General features: G+C 44.4%; 1 protein-coding gene across 1 annotated transcript in view; it reads left to right on the top strand.

The window, feature by feature from the left end:
- Nucleotides 1–18,492, top strand: part of LOC127526860 (Fc receptor-like protein 3) — a 115,561-nt gene that overhangs the window by 12,242 nt on the left and 84,827 nt on the right. Inside the window, exons 3-4 of the mRNA XM_051924017.1 lie at nucleotides 846–1,130; nucleotides 1,922–2,212. Of these exons, the coding sequence (XP_051779977.1) occupies nucleotides 846–1,130; nucleotides 1,922–2,212 (576 nt within the window). The remainder of the gene's footprint in view (nucleotides 1–845; nucleotides 1,131–1,921; nucleotides 2,213–18,492) is intronic.

Here is an 18,492-nt window from a genome sequence, read left to right as displayed (position 1 = left end):
AAGTAGGTATAATAAAATATGCATCTATGATATATCATGAATTAAAAAAGAACAAATTGGTTTTAGTGAGCTTCTTTCAAAAAAAACGTTAGGGGGGCGCAATTAAAACTGTTATGAAAACTCGGGTCGCAAATACTAAAAGGTTGAGAAACGCTGCCATACGAGGACCACTGTCACCTTGCATATGGGGGGATGAAAGAGCTCTCGATTCTATTAGTCTGTCCGTTAAATGATACCAGCTGGGCACAAAGTTACTTCTGCTACGTTTGTCGTTCTGCTCTGGCCTGCCATTCGAGTAATGAATCCTCCGCCGTTCCTGACTGGGATGCCTGTTCTCCTCCTTCACGGACTCCTTTTTACCACATAAAGACATTTTTATTCTCCAAGAACAGCATGCAGGTATCCTTTTGGCTCCGTGGTGTCAAGATGTTTGTGAGACCCAACAACCAGGAAGACAAATGACTACCCTTGAAAACCTGGTGAGGAATTAACAAAAAGGGACGTGACAATATTTATGGTCACAGAGCAGGCAGGGCCAGACCACCAAACAAGCCTACCAAATCAAATGAAGGGGGCAGAAGGTACAAAACCATGTGTTGGAAACTCGGAAGGTGTGGATCAATACTCAACAACTGTCTTGGCTTGAAAAATGAACGTATTTGCTTTTCCTCCATGCCCTATAGACTTCAGAATTGTGTAGAACTGTGTGTTTCTAGAAGTCCTAACCCTAACCTGAGTTTTAGTGTCCTGATCTACGCAGCCGTGGAACTGAGATGAGCCTGAGATTAGTGGCTCAGATTGACCAGAAGGCAGCAAACTCAGCTGTGACCTTCTTCTTTCAACAGAGCGTCCAACAGCAGTGCTGTCCCTGGAGACGGGTGGATCACAGCTCTTCACTGCAGACACCATGACTCTTAGTTGTAACATCATGGGCCACTACAGCGACTGGCACTATAAATGGTACAAGGATGGACGGTTGACTCCAGATTGGACAAGCACCAGTGTTAATAGCCGATTCACTATTTGCTCTGTTGGCAAATCTGACGGCGGCTCCTATTCTTGTCAAGGGAAACGAGCAGGGAGGCCATTTCACTCCAAAATCAGCGAGGCCCTTAAGGTAACGGTGTCTGGTAAGTAAGATGTCTGACTTGTCCAACCAGGCCATCCTCATTGGAATCGCTTTCTGAGCTCACTTCATGGTACTCCTCCATTGTCCATCCATCTATTTTCCAAACACAGCGTCACGGGGGTCTGCTGGAGCCAATCCCAGCCAACACAGGGCATGAACCAATCCCGGGCAGGGTGCCAACCCACTGCAGACTCCTCCATTGTCCCCTCTTAAATCAATCTTCAAATAGAGTTCATCAGCCATCCTTCAATCCTTAAAACTCTTAAGGGGACATTCCACCTTCTCATCACTAAGTCATCCAAACATCTTATCTGCCCTCATTTGCATTAGTGATTTGTACCTCAGTCCCCCTCTCTTATGCATTCATTGCCTGTGGACCACCCATCACTAAAGTTCATCTTTATGAGCCCTGTCCCAGCACCCCCTACCCTGAGGACAGTTTCTTTCCAACATCTGGTTGTCACCTAAACTCGCTGACCCGTCTTAACTCCATACCCTTGGGTTGTCACACATGTCCTCTAGACCAGAAGGCCTTGCCATTCCTACCACCTTGCAGATTCTTCTCCTTTGGTTTTCTGTCACCATTAGTTTCAGTCTACCTCACTTTCCATGGTGGTCCCGCACATGTCACTCTTATCACTGCCTTCATTTCTATCATGAATACCAAGAACCTCATTGCAGACCCCCACTGAAGCACACCTTTACCTTGGTTGTTCCACTCACTCCATTCTTTTTTTTCCCTCCTTGATGGTCTGAATTTCTAATTTTTTTCCTCACACTTGTCTCCTCCAGAGCGACCCACGGCCGAGATCACATCAGTGTGGGGCTGGAGTGACGTATTCAAAAACGAGAGACTCGTCCTGCAGTGTACCGCTGACAAGAAATACGACGACTGGAGCTACCGGTGGTACAAGAACGGCGAAGAGCTTCAAGAAGGACAGGGGAACGGGACGGCAAAAGGCAACATGTGGGCCATTGACCTGATTAACGAGTCGCACGGTGGGACGTATGTCTGCAAAGGTGAAAGGTCAAGGAGGCCAACGTACACTCAGAGGAGCAAACCGTTCAATGTGACAGTGAAAGGTAAGAACGTTAAAGACTGACGGGATCGAAAAACATCTTTGTGTCTGTGAGTCACACAAATTCAAAGAAGAGATGTAGGGGATGAACACAAACAAAATGTGGAACTTGGCCACAAACGCTGGATTCAGAAGGTACTCAGGCCCCATCACTTGTTCATATTTTGTTAGTGTGGAAACCTTGTGCTGAAATCATTCCAGTTCATGTTTTCCCCCACCAAGAAACCCCAGAATGACAAAGCAAAGCCAAGATAAATAATGAAGAAATTGAACAATCTCGTTGGCACCAGTATTCAGACCCTTCCCTTAGTGCTTTGCTGGAGCACCTTGTCAGGCCCTCAGGTCCTTATCAGATAAAACTGGCAGACCCCAAGTCCTTAATAGAGGGGCCGAGGCCAGTGGGACAGTAAGAGAGGCAGACACAGAGGTACAGTTTGACAAACAAGGTGCAAAGAATTGTGCAATAAATGGCTAAAATAGTCCCTAAAAGTAGCAAAAAGGTGAGAAAAAACACCCAGGTGCTTTTAAAACTTACTAAAAATGCACAATAAATATCTCAAGCAACAACAACAAAATAAAACAATTATTGTGAAAACTGCACCCATCCAATTATTGTTCCATCTGGGTGCTTTCAGTCTTTGACAGACTTAGCCCTGGACGTCCCACCCTTCACCCAGCTTGTCCTTTTTTATAAGTTCCTCTAGCGATCAGCTGGCAAAGGACCCGGACACTCATTCCCCTGTCACATGTCCCGTGCCCCTTTAAACCAGGGAGTTAACCCACGTGTGCCCGCAGTCTGAGGTCCAGCGTGCTCTGTAGCAGGTCTTCATTAAGGATATCTCTGTACTTTACTTCATTTAGCTTTTCATCAACCCTGACTAGTCTCCCAGTCCCTGCCAATGGACTTCCATTGGGCTATGCCCTGGTCAAGGAAGTACTCCTGAGTCAAAGGGATGTCCCAGAAAGTAGTTCACCGGATGGCACCAGTTCACGCTCACATTCGCCTCCTGCCTTCTGCACATGGCATCTGATGCCCGACTGCAACAAAAGCAGCAAAAAAATAAAAAAATGCAGTTATTAAAACTTTTATTGCACTTCCCTTATCATGCTGCCTCCAAACCCCCGGCAGCACATGAGCGCCTCCGGAAAAAACGGATGAGCGGTGGCTGATACAACTCTTTGAGGAGAAAAGCCAACAATGCCATCCAAAATCCTCCCTAGACACTGGCATCATCCTACACCCCTTCACATGCACCTGAAAGGATTGCGAGTACGTGCCAATTCTCAAAATGTTATTTCTGTTACTGAGGACGGTCCGGGCACACAGTTAATCATAATCATCAGGACACCTCCGGGAGGAAACTAGAAACTGCCCTGCAAGAAGCTGGTGAGGGCAAATCTACCCCTACATTGTTGTGACAGGAGACCTTTGGCAGCCATTCCAGCCAGGAGTCTTCTTAGGTTTGACGTGACAAGCGTCACCCACTTGGATTTGGAGATTTTCTGCATTTTTCTCTACAGATCCTCTCAAGCTCTGTCAGGCTGAACGGAGACCATCAGTGGTCAGCTATTGTCAGAGATGTTCAATTGGACTCGAGTCCAGGCTCTGGCTGGGCACCTCATGAACATTCCCAGAGTTGTCCCTAAGTCACTCTTGTGTTGTCTTGGCTTTGTGCTAAGGGTCTTCATCCTGTTGAAAAGTGAACCTTTGGCCCAGTCTGAGGCCCAGCGTGCTCTGTAGCAGGTCTTCATTAAGGATATCTCTGTACTTTACTTCATTTAGCTTTTCCTCAACCCTGACTAGTCTCCTAGTCCCTGCCAATGGACTTCCATCGGGCTATGCCCTGATCCAGGAAGTACTCCTGAGTCAAAGGGATGTCCAAGAAAGTAGGGATGATGGCTCCTTACTGAACCCCTTGGAGGCACTCACAGAAATCAACAAGGCTGCCCTACAGGACTTCAATGCCCAGTATGCCCTGTGGCTGTTTGTACAGTTAGTGTAACCCAGAGAGGCTGCCACCTAGTGTACGGGTCAGGCGAGCGTTGAGCTGGGAGCCCACTGGCAAGAAGAGCTCGACTGCTCAGATGGAGGAAGGAGAGCCAAAGTAGTGGAAGGTGAGCAGGAGAAACATGGGGTTAGTGCTGTTTAGTTAGGTCTGGGGGACAAAGGGGTTTCTTATTTTTTTGTCTTTTGCTGTACTTTATTGTCCCCTTGTGTGACAAAATCTCCTGACACGAGTGCAACGGTTGAGGTAACAAGCCTGCAGACACCTCTTTTAATTGTCAGCTTTGAAATATAAAAGTCCACAGCAAAATGAAAAGGAGTGCATGCCATCCTGGTGACATGTCACTAACACGCTGAGAGCTCTGCCTCGGTCTGCCTCTCGGGTTTACATGGTATAAAGGTGACCATCCTGTCACCGTCCTTCCGTATTTTCATGACCTGGCCCAATGAAAACAGGACCAACGCAGCGTGGTGATCTCTCTGAACTCTGGAGAAGACAGGAGATGCCATTAGCGGTGGTGATATTTGTGAGCTTACCAGAGCTGTCCAGGCATTCCCGATGATAACCGATTTAGGCTTTGTTATTAAATCCTATTTTATGTCAATTGTTGGACTCCTGTGATGGTGTTTAGTGTTGTGAGACGCCTCCACAAGCTGCTATTGTAATAGAAAGCAGGGATCAACTGGTATCCCCACTGGAAAGGATGGTGTTTCCTTGCAGGGAGGACATCATAACAAGCGGACAGTATGAAAACAGTCTTGAGGGGGCCGATGTGTTTGTGTCAGAGATGACTATCAGCAGAAGACTTCATGAACAGAAACACAGAGGACACACCGCAAGATGGACACCACATAAATCGGATGGCCAGATGACAGTTTAGGACTTCAAAGAGCCTGCAGAATTCTGGGTAAAGGTTTTGTGGACAGATGAGATGAAGATGAACCTCATCAGAGTGATGGCGAGAGCAAAGTGTGGAGACAAGAAAGAACTGACCATGATCCAATGCAGACCACCTCATCTGTTAAACATGGTGAGTGTTACGGCACAGGCATGTATGGCTGGCACAGGTCCTGGCACACTTCTCTTCACTGATGACAGAACTGCTGACGGCAGTAGCACAAGGAATTCTGAGGTGCGTAAGTACATCTGATCTGCTCATGTTCTAGTAAAGGCCTCCAAACTCAGTGGACGTCACTTCATTTTACACAAGATCATGAACAAAGCTAAAAAGTGGAAAATTCTTGAATGACAAGCCTGTCACCCAATTTCAACCCAGTTGAGCATGCTGAAGAGAAAACCTAAGGGGACAAGTACCCCAAAACAAGCAGGAGCTGAAGATGGCCTGCATAAGAGCCTTGGCAGAGTATCACCAGGGAAGACCATCAGCACCTGGTGATGTTTGAATCACAGATGTCAAGCAGCCATTGGGTGTGAGGGATAAACGACAAAGTCCTAAATATAACAACAGCTTTAATCGACCTGCCATTGTCGTGTCCAAACATTATGGTGTCCTGAAATGGAGGGATTGCGTAGATAAGTATTGTGTGATTGAAATGTCTGCAAATCCGCATAAATGAAAGTCTGCACTGTGCAGTTTGATTACATCGTCTGACTTGTTTGACTTGTAAGTTTAAACTGTGGAGCAGATGGACAAATCAAGGAGAACTGTGTCTTTGTCCCTAACATTACGGAGGACACTGCATGTAATAAGACCTTTATAAGAGGCTTCCTGTGGTCATAAAACAATTACAAAGCATCAGTGGAGTGGTGTGGTAAGAAGCCACAGTCTACAAGCAGCCCTAACTAGACTCTCTTCTCTTCTCTTCTCTTCTCTTCTCTTCTCTTCTCTTCTCTTCTCTTCTCCTCTTCCCTTCTCTTTTCTTGTCTTCTCTTCTCTTCTCCAGATCGACCAACGCTTTTCCTCACGATGAGACCTGCATGGCAGATGGTCTACTATGGAGAGATGGTGACCCTCAGTTGCCAGATGATTGCAGATATTCCTGGACTGCAGTATCAATGGTATAAAGATGGTGACAGATTGCAGGTGCCTTACACCATTGGGCACAGAGTGGAGAGCAACATCTACTCCATTAGCTCCATCACTCTGTCTGATCAGGGAGAATACAAGTGCCAGGCCTACAGCGGAAGGCCATCTGTTCAGTTGTACACCAGCAATCCTCTTGTGTTAAGAATAAGTAAGTCCTCTTTAATCAATGACTGCACTCTGTCTGCATGCCCTCCCTGTGTTTGTGTGCCTTCATGTCCAGGTACTCCGGTTTTTCCCTACAATGTGCACTTCAGGTTAGTTGACAACATTCGATAGGCTTTGTGTGAGTGAGTTTCGCCAGGCGCATGTATGAAGTGACGTTCTGTCCAGGGTGGTCTCCTGCCTTGGACTGAGCAATACCAAAGTAGGCTTTGAACTGAATTAAATGGTTTCAGTGGATGGATGGATGGATGGAGTTTAATCCAAGATTCTTTAACTATCAATCCATAGTATAAAATGGGTCCTGCCTTTGTAACCACCAGGGGGCACCACCAAGCCCCAGACTTCAGACACAGCAACGTCCAACAGGCGTCTGGGTTTAAATAAATGAGATTTATTTAACCAAAACACCCTCACAATAATCACCCACGTGAAGATCATTAACTAAATACAATAATTGTCTCAATTCTTCCTCCTTCGGTCCTCAAAGATTGTTGCCCGCTGCCTCCTTGATGTGAGGCAGTGGACCTCTTGGAAGCACTTCTTGGTCATATGGATCATATATATTTATTTTATCATATACAGTAAAACCTGCTAATGTGACCACCCATGTAAGGTGACACATTTTCCTTGGTCCCTTCAGAAACAGGGTGTTTGATATGGCAAAATGTTTGTATAAAGTGACCACCTGTCTATTGTGACCATTGACCACCTCTCCTTGATCCCTATGAAGAACATCATCTTGGCTATAGTGACCAGATAAAAAAAATAATAATTTGGGAAAACATACAAATTTGGTCCCTTTGTTCTCTGTGGGTGTAATAAATCATGTTAGAGCTTTTGGAAGGGATAGGTGTCCAGGAAACTATTGGAATAGCCCTAACTCCCTGCTGATCTTCTTACAATACAAAACCATTCAGACAATTAACCATGGCTCCTGGAAAGTGGGCAGAGTCCAAGAGATGTCACTGACAGGGGCATCATCATCTTACGGGCCTCAGCATGTCTCAGGTCACTGAATCGGTCTGAGGCTTCAGACTGTCTCACCTGCAGCTGGACTCTCTTGAAGTAGAACCGCTGCTCCACCAGACAGTTGACATAGTTAAGGCTTCTGATTAGGATTGCACCTGGACAGCTTCCTGGGAGGAGACCTTGAGGCAGACCTGAGTCAAGCTGGAGAGAGCTGGCCTTGGTATCCCCCCAGAGGAGTTGAAGGAGGTGGCGGGGAAAAGGGACATCTGGGCATCTTTTAATTAGATCCTAACCCTAACCCTAACTCAACCTAGACCTGGATAAGCAACAGAAAATGGATGGATGGATCTATAAAAGAAGGAGGAACATAAAACAGGGCCTGACCAGAGGGGTTCATCTGACAAAACTATAAAAGTGAATATCCTATTGTTAAGTAGATGTGTCCTTTTCCTTGCAGCGGAGCATCCAGAGGTTTCTCTCAAGTGGACGCCAATGTGGACGGTCCTGTTTGCAGGAGAGGATGTTACATTCAGCTGCAGAGTCGAGGGAGATTCCCAGATGAAGAAGTTTCAATGGTTCATGGCAGCAGCAAACAATTTGAAACAAACTCTGCCCTGCGAAAGCACCCAAAGCTGTCCAGTGACGTTTTCTGACAAGAACCAGAGCGGCCTGTACTGGTGTGAGACGGAATTAGGAGAGAAACGCAGTAAAGCGGTCGGCTTCACCGTGACGGGTGAGTCATAAGTGGATGTTTTTAAACCATTAAATGTGCTGAGTGAGTGAAGCTGAGGCCTTTTATACAAAATATCTGTGATGGTGGCATCTGAAGCATCAGAAAGATAGAACGAGGTTGAAGGAGAGGCTGGTCTCACTTGGTGTGCGCCTCAATGTCTTCCTGCTAAACACGACCCCTCAGCTCTCTACTTTCATTTCATTCGTGTGCTTGTCTTGTACAGTTTTCACCTGTCGCTTGATCACACAATGGCTACAACACAGTAGCCATGTCCTTATAACAGCCAACACTGCCTGAAAAACACAAACATGTTTAGCAAAGTCACTCTGATATTCAAAACCAAAAACTTCTTCTTCTTCTTCTTCTTCTTCTTCTTCTTCTTCTTCTTCTTCTTCTTCTTATTATTATTATTATTATTATTATTATTATTATTATTATTATTAATCTTCTTCTTCTTCATCTTCTTCTTTTTCTTCTTCTTCTTATTATTAATCTTCTTCTTCTTATTATTATTATTAATCTTCTTCTTATTATTATTATTAATCTTCTTCTTCTTCTTCTCCCTATTATTATTAATCTTCTTCTTATTATTATTATTAATCTTCTTCTTCTTCCTCCTCTTCATCTTTTCCAACTTCTACAGTATGTGGGCTCAATGCGCCTGATCAACCTTCTCCACACAGCTCGGTCCTGTGTGTTTTATCACAGGGTGACTCTATTGTCACTTTCAGACTCTTTGTGACATAAATGTGGTCCGACTCTCCCAAATCGCAACTGTAACCCTTGTATCTTTACTCTTCCCGGCTGGTCACTGTCAGGGTTGATGACTACAATAACTAAATTCTTCCCCTCTTTTTCTTTAATATCTATGACCCCCATTCAAGGTTCTTCTTCTTATTGGCATCATCACCTCTTCTCACATCTAAGTCAGGTCGATGTATTTCATCGATCCGTCTGCATACAACTGGGTCCTGTGTCTTCTTTTCCTTCAGGTCTTCTTTTTCTTTATCCATCCACCACTGTTTTGGCATCCCTCGCTTCCTTTGCAGCCAAGGTTGTGGATCTGAACTGGAGCCTCCGTGTTGAATCAGAGGTCACATCGGTGAACTGTTCCTGTTCTGAAGTGCTGAAATCAGCAAGATGTGATCTTACACACAGGAGACCATTGCATTATGCAGTTCAGTGACCTCAATGAGTGATCTCAAGCTCTCACATGAGACTCTGGTGCCCTTGTTGTCCCCACATCTCCAGTTTTCCTCTGAAGGATGTAGTTGTTACCTGAAAGCTGTGGACGGTGGGCTTTGCTGCCCTGCAACATTACCTTCTGTTCAGTGAGTTCCTGAGGCTTCATTAGGAAAGTGTCCTTCTCAAACCGGGGGGGCAAGTTCATCTCATTTTGTCCTCCAACAAGATTCTGATCTCATTACGCAGCTCAAATACCTTCCCACATCCGGATCCATTGGGATTCGCTGTAAAATAACACAGAGGATCACAGAACGTTACTAATCAGTTCTTTCTTGAGCACGTCTGCCCGTTGTCATTTTCATGTAATGGAACATGCAAAGCTATTCAGTTGTGATAAACACTGGACTGAGATGTCATGATGGATGTGTTTCAAAATGTAAGGAGAGTTAGCTGATGAAAGTAGCTTCACGTCAAACTTTGCACAATTGTGAGAAATGATTTTTCCTGGTAAAACCGTTAACAGGAGGAATAAATGAGTGTAACTGTGTTTTCCACTAGTACGCGCTAGCTCTCTGGAAATATGTTTGTTTTGCAATTGCGGCGTCTTAAGTAACCTGAACCTATATAGATATAATATAAAAAGGCGGTACCCCTCCCTTAGTGATACGGCGGTAAGAAATCACATAGGAGAAATAACTTTGCTTTTTTTAATGACAGTTGACACGGCATAAAAGACAAGGAAGCCATGATAAGACTATCAATGAAGTGGGAGCTCGACGTATACAGTCTGCCATTTCCGTTGCTGTGCTGGAAGGATTTTCCGGATCAGATGACGGTATCTCCCATTCATCCGTCAGCTTCAAAGGTGTGCCGGGCAATGTTCCAAGGCTTTATACTCTTTCTCCATATGCAGGGCCCCACTTTGGTAAATCCTGCCATTCCAAACAAGGAAAAGAAAATCCAATGTCATGCTGACTCTGACCCACAGAAATAGTCCACGTTGCCCATTTCGCAGTTGTTCTTAACTTGTCTCGTCTCCTAATGCTTGCCTAGCAGTTCTAAATGCTTGGGCCGCTGTGTACTAAATCTGGCTTTGTGTTAGCTGTACATGTGAGAAGAAAAGAAAAGCAGATTTAAAATATTTGCACAGAGCACAGTGACATATTAAATTGATATTCTGATTACAAACTGGGATTGAGAGGCTGTGCCCGGTGGAATGGCCAGTGCTCTTCAGAGCCAGTGCTATGTTCTTGTTGACGTCAGAATTTTGAATGTTATAATAAATACTTGTTATTGGGTGGCATGGTGGTAGTGCTACAGTAAGGAGACCGGGGTGTAAGCATACGTTTAATACAGTGCATCTGGAAAGTATTCACAGTGCTTCATCACTTTTTCCACATTTTGTTATGTTACAGCCTTATTCCAAAATGGATTAAATTCATTTTTTTCCTCAGAATTCTACACACAACACCCCATAATGACAAAGTGAAAAAAGTTTACTTGAGGTTTTTGCAAATTTATTAAAAATAAAACAATTGACACACCACATGTACATAAGTATTCACAGCCTTTGCCATGAAGCTCAAAATTGAGCTCAGGTTCATCCTGTTTCCCCTGATCATCCTTGAGATGTTTCTGCAGCTTCATTGGAGTCCACCTGTGGTAAATTCAGTTGAGTGGACATGATTTGGAAAGGCACACACCTGTCTATAGAAGGTCCCACAGTTGACAGTTCATGTCAGAGCACAAACCAAGCATGAAGTCAAAGGAATTGTCTGTAGACCTCCGAGACAGGATTGTCTCGAGGCACAAATTTGGGGAAGGTTACAGAAAAATTTCTGCTGCTTTGAAGGTCTCAATGAGCACAGTGGCCTCCATCATCCGTAAGTGGAAGAAGTTCAAAACCACCAGGACTCTTCCTAGAGCTGGCCGGCCATCTAAACTGAGCGATCGGGGGAGAAGGGCCTTTGTCAGGGAGGTGACCAAGAACCCGATGGTCACTCTGTCAGAGCTCCAGAGGTCCTCTGTGGAGAGAGGAGAACCTTCCAGAAGGACAACCATCTCTGCAGCAATCCACCAATCAGGCCTGTATGGTAGAGTGGCCAGACGGAAGCCACTCCTTAGTAAAAGGCACATGGCAGCCCACCTGGAGTTTGCCAAAAGGCACCTGAAGGACTCTCAGACCATGAGAAAGAAAATTCTCTGGTCTGATGAGACAAAGATTGAACTCTTTGGTGTGAATGCCAGGCGTCACATTTGGAGGAAACCAGGCACCGCTCATCACCAGCCCAATACCATCCCTAAAGTGAAGCATGGTGGTGGCAGCATCATGCTGTGGGGAACTGGGAGACTAGTCAGGATAAAGGGAAAGATGACTGCAGCAATGTACAGAGACATCCTGGATGAAAACCTGCTCCAGAGCGCTCTTGACCTCAGACTGGGTGACGGTTCATCTTTCAGCAGGACAACGACCCTAAGCACACAGCCAAGATATCAAAGGAGTGGCTTCAGGACAACTCTGTGAATGTCCTTGAGTGGCCCAGCCAGAGCCCAGACTTGAATCCGATTGAACATCTCTGGAGAGATCTTAAAATGGCTGTGCACCGACGCTTCCCATCCAACCTGATGGAGCTTGAGAGGTGCTGCAAAGAGGAATGGGCGAAACTGGCCAAGGATAGGTGTGCCAAGCTTGTGGCATCATATTCAACAAGACTTGAGGCTGGAATTGCTGCCAAAGGGGCATCGACAAAGTATTGAGCAAAGGCTGTGAATACTTATGGACATGGGATTTCTCAGTTTGTTTATTTTTAATAAATTTGCAAAAACCTCAAGTAAACTTTTTTCACGTTGTCATTATGGGGTGTTGTGTGTAGAATTCTGAGGAAAAAAATGAATTGAATCCATTTTGGAATAAGGCTGTAACATAACAAAATGTGGAAACAGTGATGTGCTGTGAGTACTTTCTGGATGCACTGTATGTCACTGTGCTCTTTGCAGATCGATCTTATAAAAAGCTGATTTTGTCACTCACGTGTGGTACAGCAGACACATCGCCAGGTTAAGCCCACTAGGACAGCCAAGCAAGCAATAGAATAACGAGACAGACTCGGACAAATGGAAATCGTGTGCCATCAGACTGTGGGAGCTGTAACCTGTGTGCTCTTTCTATCTGTTAAGTCAGCACTGTTTGGAATTGCATGCTTGTCTGAGGGGGCCCTGGAACATTGGGTGGGCACACCTTTGAAGCCAATGAACGGATTGAAGATGTCACCAGCTGTTCCTGAGAATTCCATCTGCAATGATGAGACTGACAGACTCCACTCCTCAGGCCTCCACTCTAGGACGGGGTCTTGTCACTGCCTTCATTACTCTCTGCAGTGTAAGCCACCATTAAACAAAGTGAAGTTATTTCTCCTACGTGATTTCTTACTGCCGTATCACTAGGGAGGGGTATCATCTTTTATGTTATATCTCTATAGATTCGGGTTAAGTAACATGCCACAATCACAAAAGAGCGAGCGCCCCCTGCAGGATACACAGGGTTCACGTCCCGAGTCCTCCCCGTGTCTTCACGGGTTTCTTCCCTCCGTCTAAGAGACATGCGGGTCAGGGGCATTGGTGACTTTAAACTGGCCCTGTGCTTTGTGTTGTCCCTGTGACAAACTGGTGCCCCATCCAGGGTTTGTTCCTGCCTTGTGCCTCTATGCCAGCTGGGATAGGCTCCACCCCAACAGCCCTGGTCTGAATTATGCAGGTTAGAAAATGACAGGACCCTTTGTATTGATCCTGTGTGATTTAAGGTAATTAATTTTTCCATGAAAATACTTTAAATGAATGAATTGACAAAGTAAGAAGGTAAGAACTCGATTTCCAAACCCTGTGCCTGATGTTAAAGTGACACATTCATGCCATGACGCGGTGAGTGGCCCCCAAAGGTCACCTTCCACCTTCAAATCTTTTTCCTTTGGTCTCTCAGCAGACATGGTGGCTCTGCAGACTCCTCCACTGCCGCTTACGGAAGGAGACAACGTGACGTTCGGGTGCCGCACTTAGTACTCGACAAAGTACACGACTATGGTGTTTCGTGAAGATGAGGAGATGCTGCCATCTGGAGGGTACTTCCCAGTTGAAAAGGAGCACAAGGGACGATACAAATGTGCTGTGTTCTCTGAGGAGACCCTGCTGGATTCATCTGAGGAGCTCCACATCCCAGTCCGAGGTGAGCCGTCCTCCTAACCTCAGACGTCTAATGCACACATTTACATGAGGCGCGTTTTGACTGTTTAGTGGGCCATATTACATTCTGTTATCTTATCTACGATATGATGGAACACTTAGGTCAGGTCCCTCGGAGCAATCTGATTGGTCAGTTTGGCTTTTGGTGATACGATCAAAAGAGGAAGGGCGAGTGTGAGACACACGAGGAGGAGAAGTGTCATAGGTGACACGATGAAAGACGGGAAGCATTAAAGAGGACAGGTGACAAGAAAGGTGCCTCGAGGGTCTGAGAAGCAGGCATTATGGGAACACAGTTGAGAAACGGAGCAGCAGTGATAATGCTGAGCGAAAGATAGCAAATATATTTATTCTACAAGGATACATGACGCAACATAACGTGTCTACACTGGCTTATGGGTAGTTTGAACACGCAGAGCACACTGCTCTGCTGAAGCCGAGGTCAAATGCACATGAATTTGTGCCATTATTGAACAACGCACTGTAGTGACATTTCTATGGGCAAAGAAAGTGAAAGCCCTTGAAACGTCCAGCAAACGAAGATGCTGGCATAGCGAGGTCCCATTGTAACTCCACACTGACCCCAATGAATAAAGATGTTATCAAAAGAGAAGACATTGAGGGCAAGAGCCAGTTCTGCCAGTCTGATGAGGGTGTTCATGGGACCATCCTGGACTGGGCGTCTGTTAAATGCCCATCTGAGGGCAATGAGACCTTCATCGTGAAGAATGACTATGATACGGAAAGGTGATGTCCATGGCACACATAAAGCAGTCATGACTGTGACACCTAAAGCTGTCAAACAGCTGGACAGTAGGGTGGGCATCTTTAAATTGTGAAGGATGACCTTCAACTGATGGTCTCATAAGACTGTCAAGAAAAAGTGAAACATGAATAGTGGAACAACTGCATGCAGAAATAATTGGGCATCACGGCTGGTCCAGTTTGTGGATTTGGGGAAGAAGATAAAATTTGGATATCTGTGGGATTCTTCTATGACATATCTCTTGCCTTTAGCTCCAACCCTCTTCATAATCTGCATTTTAGTTTCTAAAGATATTGCTTAATGTTATTCTGACATACAAATAATATTTATCACTATATAAAAATAGTGAATTCACTAAAATTGGTGAAATAACTAAGCACTCATGATTGTGACGCACCATCTGTTGGAATGACAAATGCAATGCAGGTGTCTCTCTTATATGCCATTTGGTATAATAAAAGCAGTGTTAATATTTGTGACATGCCATTTGTTGGAATGAAAAATGAAATGCATTTTATTAATATAAATATTTGTGCTGTGGTATCTGTTGGAATGACAAATGCAATACATTTTGTTACTACAAATGTTTATGATGTGCCATCTGTTGGAATAACAAATGCAATGCAGGTGTCTCTCTTATATTCCATTTGGTATGAGATTCATAAAAGCAGAGCTAATTTTTTTTGTATCAGTATGCTCCTACTGGAGTATGTGAATTTCCCCTTGGGATTAATAAAGTCTATCTATCTATCTATCTATCTATCTATCTATCTATCTATCTATCTATCTATCTATCTATCTATCTATCTATCTATCTATCTATCTATCTATCTATCTATCTATCTATCTATCTATCTATCTATCTATCTATCTATGTTCACTTTCAGCTTCTGATTATTTTCAGTGCGTTTGAATGAGTGCCTCAGAGCCGAAAACCCCAGGCACAAGTCCCAGGTTCCAATAAAAATATGTTTATTTAACAAGGCGCTTCATCAGATTGGCTTCTCCTCCAGTCCACACCACAATACAATTCTCAGCTTCCTCTTCCTTTTCCACTCTTCTCCAGAGAAGGTTCGTCTCGCCTGTGTGAGGTGGACTGGCTTCCTTTATGCTGGGCCCAGGAACACTACAATGGCTACTCCATGAAGGAGGCCGCACCATGACCACCACAGAGCTTTAGTGGACAGACACTTGTGCTTGAGCATGCACCATGTCATAACATATTTTAGGGATATTTCTTAATTAGAACTCATTTGTGGAGCTTTCTGACAGTTTGGAACTTTATTTGTTCTCAGTTCATGTGACGTTCATCGTGTTTGTTGATGTTACCAGACTGTCAGTATAAATGCGATGACAGTTTAATTTGAAATTAGCTTTCCGTTGCATAAATGGCCAGTCAGCTTTAATTCAAGGAGGTTTAAAAATTGTGGGAAGGTTGAAGACCCCCCAGGTGTCTCTGATAGAGTGTGAGCCGATGGACTCCCCACCCTGCTTTGCAGTTTTATTTTTTTGGCCTTATCTCCTTTACCATGTACTCCCTGTTTTGAGTCTCAACGTGTTTGTTATTTGGGTTCATTTATGTTAAGTAGAATGCCCAGTGGGGTCTGGGTGGTCTCGTGGCCCCCTGTAGATTTTGTTTTTTTTTCTCCAGTCCCCTGGAGTTTTTTTTTGCCCTCCTGGTTATCAGATCTTACTTTATTCTTTGTTATATAGCATTGCATAATCATATTTTTATATTTTTATTTTTTATAAACCTTTGGTAAAGCACTTTGAGCTACACCATTTGTACGAAAATGAGCCCTAGAAATAAATGTTGTTGCTGTTTACATGGCCACCTTATTAGACTGGATTGAGGTTCAGGTAGTCAGCTGGTTAGGGGGGATCACATAGAAAAAGAGTTGTGTAACCAAAATGTCTGCAAACCCCCTTAAATGAAAGTCTGCAGTGTGCACTTTAATTTTGTTTGATTTGTAGTTTTAAACTGTGGAGCAGAGGGGTGAATCAAGCAGAAATGTGTCTTTGTCCCAGACAGTATGGAGGGCTCTGTACATTTGTTGGGCTGAATGGCCTGTTCTCGTCTGGAGTGTTCTAATGTTCTAATGTTCTAACGACTGATTCCCTTCATCATTTTAAACACTTCAGTCAGGTCTCCTCTTCATCTCCTTAAGGGTTAGCTCTTTTCATCTTTCCTCATAACTCATCCCCTGTAGCCCCCTGTAATCAGCCTAGTTGCTCTTCTCTGGACCTTCTCTTGTGCTGCTATGTCCTTTTTGTAGCCTGGAGACCCAAACTGCACACAGGACTCCACATGAGGCCTCACCAGTGTGTTATAAAGCCTGAGCAGACCCTCCTGTGACTTGTACTCCACACATCAAGGCGCTATATAACCTGACATTCTGTTAGCCTTCTTAATGGCTTCTCAACACTGTCTGGAAGTCGATAGCTTAGAGTCCACTACGACTCCTAAATCTTTCTCATAAGGTGGACTCTCGATTTTCAGACCTCCAGTTGTGTATTCAGACCTCACATTTTCACTTCCTATGTGTAATTCTTTACATTTACTGACATTAAATTTCATGGTCCACAAATCTGCCCAAGTCTGTCTGCTATCCAAGTCCTTCTGTGATGATATAACAGATTCCAAATTATCTGCTAATCCACCTATCTTGGTATCATCTGCAAACTTCACCAGCATGTTCTTTATATTCCTATCTAAATCATTTATATATTTATTAAAGATAGCAGCGGCCCTAGCACTGCCCCCTGCTGGTCACCACTTTTAACATCACCCGATTCTGATGAGGTTCCTCGCATCATCACCTTCTGCTTTCTGTGTCTGAGACAATTCTCTACCCACCACACCCTGAACTGCCACTTCTTTTAGTTTGATGCCCATCCTCTCATGTGGCACATTATCAAATGCTTTCTGAAAGTCCACATCCATAATCTCATCTGCTCCTCTCTGGTCGTTTCCTTTTTTTGCCTCCTCATAGAATTCCAGCCTGTTAGTAAAACACGACCTCCCTTGTCTGACCCAACACTGAGTGTTCCTAATGACTTCTGTCCTTGCCAGGTGTTGCTCAATCTTATCCTTAATAATTCCTTCCATGTGGAGATCTGTAAAGTACAGTGACCTGGGATAAGGCTGCCAGTCTAATTGTGACATTCATTTTCCTTTTGTATGTCAGATTTCTTCTCCAGTGTAACCCTCAGCGTCTTCCCTGGACTCTTTGTGTCTGAAGGGCAGACTGTTAATCTGACATGTGAGCCAAAGAAGAACAGTTTCCTCGATCTCCCTGTCAATTACAGCTTTCTTCACAAAGGAGTCTTGATATCATCTGGCACAGATCCCATTTTCAGCTTGTCCGGCGTGAAGATGAACTCCTTTGGGATGTACAGCTGCATTGTGTCAAGTGAGCATGGAATCGCTAAGGAGAGTGCGGTACTGAAGATTGGCCTGGCACGTAAGTTATAACGTATTACATATAAAACTGAAGAACTGGAGGGCATTGTGCTCAACCACCTCCATTCCCTGCACCTACATTAACCAATACAACTACAGTGCATCCAGAAAGTACTCACAGCACATCACCTTTTCCACATTTTGTTATGTTACAGCCTTATTCCAAAATGAATTAAATTCATTTTTATCCTCAGAATTCTGCACACAACACCCCATAATGACAACATGAAAAAAGTTTACTTGAGGTTTTTGCAAATTTATTAAAAATAATAAAACTGAGAAATCCCATGTCCATAAGTATTCACAGCCTTTGCTCAATACTTTGTCGATGCCCCTTTGGCAGCAATTCCAGCCTCAAGTCTTGTTGAATATGATGCCACAAGCTTGGCACACCTATCCTTGGCCAGTTTGGCCCATTCCTCTTTGCAGCACCTCTCAAGCTCCATCAGGTTGGATGGGAAGCGTTGGTGCACAGCCATTTTAAGATCTCTCCAGAGATGTTCAATCAGATTCAAGTCTGGGCTCTGGCTGGGCCACTCAAGGACATTCACAGAGTTGTCCTGAAGCCACTCCTTTGATATCTTGGCTGTGTGCTTAGGGTCGTTGTCCTGCTGAAAGATGAACCGTCGCCCCAGTCTGAGGTCAAGAGCGCTCTGGAGCAGGTTTTCATCCAGGATGTCTCTGTACATTGCTGCAGTCATCTTTCCCTTTATCCTG

This window comes from Erpetoichthys calabaricus, chromosome 2 (genome assembly GCF_900747795.2).
Source record: "Erpetoichthys calabaricus chromosome 2, fErpCal1.3, whole genome shotgun sequence".
In the NCBI taxonomy this organism is placed as follows: domain Eukaryota; kingdom Metazoa; phylum Chordata; class Cladistia; order Polypteriformes; family Polypteridae; genus Erpetoichthys; species Erpetoichthys calabaricus.
Note: the sequence above shows the minus strand (reverse complement) of the source record. Positions and strands in the feature narration are given on the sequence as shown.